At 42.6% G+C, this 5,596-nt stretch overlaps 1 protein-coding gene across 6 annotated transcripts in view; it reads left to right on the forward strand.

Annotated features, from left to right (window-relative positions):
* The window catches only part of atp2b3b (ATPase plasma membrane Ca2+ transporting 3b), a 54,217-nt gene that overhangs the window by 18,907 nt on the left and 29,714 nt on the right, over nt 1–5,596 (forward strand). For 3 of the 6 annotated variants that reach the window (XM_017438372.3, XM_017438371.3, XM_017438376.3), the window contains exons 5-9: nt 547–672; nt 1,519–1,644; nt 3,527–3,583; nt 3,852–3,893; nt 4,820–4,984. In XM_017438372.3, the coding sequence (XP_017293861.1) occupies nt 547–672; nt 1,519–1,644; nt 3,527–3,583; nt 3,852–3,893; nt 4,820–4,984 (516 nt within the window). The remainder of the gene's footprint in view (nt 1–546; nt 673–1,518; nt 1,645–3,526; nt 3,584–3,851; nt 3,894–4,819; nt 4,985–5,596) is intronic. The other 3 variants (XM_037976933.1, XM_017438374.3, XM_017438377.3) reach the window with 1 other exon arrangement.

Genomic DNA, 5,596 nt, shown 5'->3' on the forward strand with positions numbered 1-5,596 from the left:
GGTAGCAAAGCTGCGCTCTTCTTCGTAGACATTGAGTTTGGCTGCAGCTGCACACAGTTGCAGCGCCTCCTACAGGAAACTGGTGGAGCTACGCAGAGAACCACGCCGTTCAGAAGCCTTGTTTGGATTCATGTTTTTATAAAACACTGAGGTCTGGACCTCGGGGTCCTCGGTGGGAGCGACGGTCCTGCTCGCAGCTCCTCAGTCTTTTGGACAAAAGATGAAACGTTTCAGCGAAGAAGAATCCGTCCAGAGGACCCGACTCAGCCTTGTTAGATTTACCTACCTGGATTATTGAGCCTCAGGATATTGAATTTCTGTAACTCCTCAACAACCAAATTAACATTTTTTATGGATTTCATGGAAAAAAAACTACTTTCTCTCTTTGCACAGCTACACCTACATGTCTGTTTTACCTGATTGTGTCTGTGTTTGAACCCATTTCCTCCGTAAACGAGCTGCCGACCTCAGCAGCGTTTGGACGAAGCGGCGTAAAGCCTGAAGGACTCGAACATGCGGCTGATCCGCCTCTCTGTTTGTGCTCAGGGGACCTGCTGCCTGCAGACGGTATCTTGGTCCAAGGCAACGATCTGAAGATCGACGAGAGCTCGCTGACGGGAGAATCCGACCACGTACGCAAATCTGTGGACAAGGACCCCATGCTGCTCTCAGGTTTGCCCTCACATGTTAAAATTTAGGTTTCTAAATGTTTCTGAGGAATGAAGCTCTGCCAACATCAACTCGCAGGACCTTTACAGTTCCTATAAAAAGTATTCACCCCCTTGGATATTTTCTGCTTTTGTTGCTGTCATAAATCAGTAAAAATCTCAAAATTTACAATCTGAATCTTTATATTTAAACCAGGGGTCTCAAACCCAGTGACGCAAGGGGACCAAAATTAAAAATTTGGTCCTAGCCAAGGGCCAATCACGATCAATATTTATTCAAAATTACATAAATTAATTGGTTTTAGATATATTATGTCAAATCATTCATATAGAAATATCAATGACCTTTCCCCAGTTACAGATTATACAGAATTTAGAGCAAACAGACTTTAATGAACACAGACAAATAGCTCAAACTTCAAAAAGCTCATCATTAGCTGTCATTTCTTACGCCTCACTCAGCTTTTAACATTAAAACAGACAAAAACCTGATCATACAGAAATTAAAACTATATATTGTTGGCTTCTAAGTCACTGCCAGAGAAAACTTCAGTTTTTTTAAGCAAAATAAGAATCAGAGACTCGATCTGAACCAGACTAGAGGGCCGGATGAGATGTTACAGAGGGCCGGATCTGGCCCATGGGCCTTGAGTTTGACACGTGTGGTTTAAAGTGTCAAAGAGAAGGACAACGCCGAACAATTTAGACAAAATCTACTTCAGATTTAATATGAAAAGTTATTTTAAAGATGTGAATTAGGACCGTAACTGTTTGCATGATGAAACAATGTTTCTGCTGCTCGGTAACGTCCTAATTATCGGTTTCTAACTGAGCGTTTTGGGATGTTTAGGTACTCATGTGATGGAGGGCTCAGGCAGGATGCTGGTGACAGCTGTAGGTGTCAACTCCCAGACGGGCATCATCTTCACTCTGCTCGGCGCCGGAGAGATGGAGGAGGATGGGAAAGAGAAGAAAGGTGAGAGACACCATATTTACAAAAGTTTGCCTTTAACTTTCAGTCAGAAAGAGTTTGAAGCCGGAGGTTTGTTTACTTGTGCAGAGACTTTTCAAACTTGTGAACCAGCAGACCCTCCTCATGTTTTTCTGCTTTATTTTATAGTTAGGAAGGCCAGAGACTGTTCATACTGTATTTAACCTGGAAATGTAATTAGACACAAAACAACTATGAAGACAAAATTACAACAAACAGACAAAAAAAGTGAGAGGAACCAAAAACACACCAACGAAAAGCTGCATTAAACTGTTTTTTTTTTAATTTAAAATCATGATTTCAGACCTTATCCCTGTGTATTTTCTGCTGATACTCATTTCTCTTAACGATCTATAACTACCAGAGTAAAAATGTTGTTTTTATTTCTGCTAAAACAGGTAAAAAAGGTTAAAGGTTAAACTGCTGAGATGCAAAAATCCCACAAAGCAACAAAATGACAACAGAGAGAAACAAAAACCCCACAAAGAGATGCAAATCAAATTCACTAAGGCACAAAATTACTTGCATTTAACATAAAATACACAAAAATGTTCACAAATGGACGCAAACAGACAGTTGTGAAGATACATCTGAGCAACACAAAGCTTTAAAAAAGACCAAACAGACACAAAATCAACAAAGATTTGGTGAAATAACCCTGAATGTTGATAATTATTTATAAAAACATAAAGGGACACAAATCAACCACAAGGAGACACAAAGAAAATACACTTAGGTTTTAAAAAAGACCCAAAAACATCTAGAAACAGCTGAACTCGAGCCCAGAGGACGACAAAAATAAGAAGAATTCAAATAAAAACTTTCAGAAGCCTCTGGATGACAGCCGCCATGTTTCGTATTTTCTTCACGCTGAGAGTCTCGTTTCTGCGTTGAGGGAGGGGCTTGGTTGTCGCACCTCAGTCCAGACCAGGGGTGTCCAATCCTGGGCCTCAGGGTCTCCATCCTGCATGTGTTACTTGTTTCCCTGCTCCAACACACCTGATTCAGAGGTTAAATCACCTCTTCATGTTCTGCAGAAGCCTGTTAATCACCCATTGATGTAAATCAGGTGTGCTGGAGCAGAGAAACAAGTAAAACCTGCAGGATGGTGGCTCTCCAGGACCAGGACTGCCCACCCCTGGTCCAGACGCTCGCCCTCATCCGCCCGTCGCTCGTCGCAGCGTGCACCGGTCCGACCCACATCCTCTCCGCTCCCAGTCGCTGTCTGATAATCTGGTTGCCCCCCTCCCCTCATTCCTCTGCTTATCCACACCTCTCACATCTTGTTTACCCCACCGCCCTGCCCTCCTTCCCCTCCCTTAATCTGAGAGNGAGCGTCGGTTGGCCGATGCATGAAGCATTAGTCTGTTCTGAAATCTGTTTTGGAAGCAGGCTGCAGTCAGACAACAGAGGCTGCACATACTTTCAGAAGCACTTAAGGTTAACATCATTAGCTGCTCTCACTTCTGCACGGGAATGCGTGTGGTGTCATTAGCATCTCGAAAAGGAGCAAACATCATCCTGGAATGCAGTAATGGATGGCGACAGATTGGCTGATGATGGTTATTTCATGAAAGAAATACACTTACAGCTTCTTGTCCTCATTTTGGAGTCTCCGTGAGCCGGATCGTTCAAGCAGTCGTGGACTGGAGCGAATAAATTATTCATTAAACCTCTACAAATATCATAACATGCAATGTGTGTTTTCTGTTTTTCACATTGATGTAAAAACATTCAGTCTCTTATTTCGGCTGTCATCTCAGCAGACGTGCAGTCACTTTCACGCTTAAGTTTTATTATTCTTCCTTTTTTTTTTACCCCTTTTTGCCAAATTCCCACCCAAAACCTTCCTTTCTCACACAAACAGAGGGCAGTACTCAGTTGCTCATCTCTTCCGATGCCAGTAACATCACAGTCACCAATGGTATGTGAGCATAAAGTTATCCGCCCCGTCCCTTTCCTCCGTCGGTGAATGGACGATGATGATGGACATCTAAGAATGTCTTTCAGTTGTTTTGTTTCTTTGACCCGCTGTAAGACGATGAGTGCACCTTTATTCCTTTTCCTTTCAGTATTGTTTATTTGTGGCTTTCTGTTCGTACAAGTGTGTGGCTGTCCCCGAAAAAATCTGAATTATGATCTGTTTAGACATTTGGACATTTGTTTAACTCGCTTTAATTCTTGTCTCTCAGGAAAACAAGCTGACGGAGCCGTGGAGAACAATCAGAACAAAGGTAAACCAGTTCTATCCTACAAGCTGAGACCTTCTTCTTCTTCAAGATGTTCCCTTTTCAGGGGACTCTGTCCTCCATGTCCTCTCTAACTGCATCCATATATCACCCGCTGTCCCTCCTCTGCACATGTCCAAACCATCTCTAACTTTATCTCCCAGTCCTACAAACGGACACAATGTCCTACATTTCATCACTGCAGGACAAACACTTTCTCAAAGTTTAGCTTGTTTGTTTTAGAAGCGCAGCTTGCATCGGTAGTTTTAGAAGTTGCAAATTATAGCAAAGGTTGCATTGTTTGATCGTTTTGTCAACTTAAATTGAATTTAGCTGTGAAGAAAAGAGGTAAAGCTTTCACCCTTCTTGCTGCTTTTAATGTAAAAGAAATCAGTGCTTTGTCTGCACCTCTCAGGAAAATGAGTTGAAATCACATCAGATAAAATATCAGTTGTTGAATCTACCTGAATTTACCAAGTGATAAAAGTTCACTGGACTTCAGAGGGAAAATGAGGGGACGTGTTAAAGACATGATCTGTAATATCTGTAAGTTACTGATTATTTACTTACCTTTCAGCATCAGCCACATAATCTCTGTTCCGCAGCCGTTTGCTTAGACCAGGGGGGTCAGACTCCAGGCCTCGAGGCTCCTCTGTCCTGGAGGTTTTAGGTTTTTCTGCTCCAACACACCTGATCCAAACAGTTTAATCACCTCCTCACCAAATCATCAGGTTCTCCAGGAGCACGGCAACAAGTCATCCATTTAAATCAGGTGTTTTAAAGCAAGAACATGTCTAAAACATGCAGGAGAGCGTCCCCCGAGGAACGGAGTTCGACACCCCTGGCTTAGAGTCATCCTCTGTTTGGACTTGGGATGAGGCGTCTTCAAAAAGTAAATGTATTTCAAACGTGTTTTGATGCGTTTCTTCCAGCCAAGAAGCAGGACGGGGGCGTTGCCATGGAGATGCAACCCCTGAAGAGCGCAGAGGGAGGAGAGGTGGAGGACAGAGAGAAGAAGAAGACCAGCGTTCCAAAGAAAGAGAAGAGCGTGCTGCAGGGCAAGCTCACCAAGCTGGCCGTTCAGATCGGCAAAGCAGGTACGCCCTTAAAGAGACGGCTTCCTCTTCTGTTTCCAAGGGGATTAGTTACCAATATTCAGGATCTTACCGTACCTGCAGCAGACAGCAGACAGAACGATCTCAGTGTGGAGAATCAGTGAGAAATTACACACATGCACACAAAAATCAAACTTACTTTAAACTGTTTGGGTTTCAAGCACTTTTATCACTAATTCAGGAAGTTTTCTACACAAAAAGATAAATTTGATGTTATAAACTGATCAGTCCCTCCAGGATTTTGCGGGCATTTTTTGTGATTGTTGCGGCTAAAATGCCTGATTTCGCGTCACATTTTCCTAAGAGTTGCGATTTTTTTTACTAAAATCAATAAACAACCATAACTTTTAATATCTAAACCAAAAATCCTTCCTAGTTTTGTAAGATAATTACCAACAAACACTGACATTCTCAAAAGCTGCTTTATTTGAGAACTTTGAGAGCTTCTAAACTGACTTTCATGAGCATTTCTGGATCGTCCCTGGTCTGCAGCTCTCCTCACATGTTTTGCAGACACAAAGTGTTTGTCGATGCGTTTATGTTCCATGATTACACTGCAGGACGTGCAAAACAGCTGCAGCTGGGGAGGAAACT

Source organism: Kryptolebias marmoratus, linkage group LG8 (assembly GCF_001649575.2).
Source record: "Kryptolebias marmoratus isolate JLee-2015 linkage group LG8, ASM164957v2, whole genome shotgun sequence".
Classification (NCBI taxonomy): Eukaryota; Metazoa; Chordata; class Actinopteri; order Cyprinodontiformes; family Rivulidae; genus Kryptolebias; species Kryptolebias marmoratus.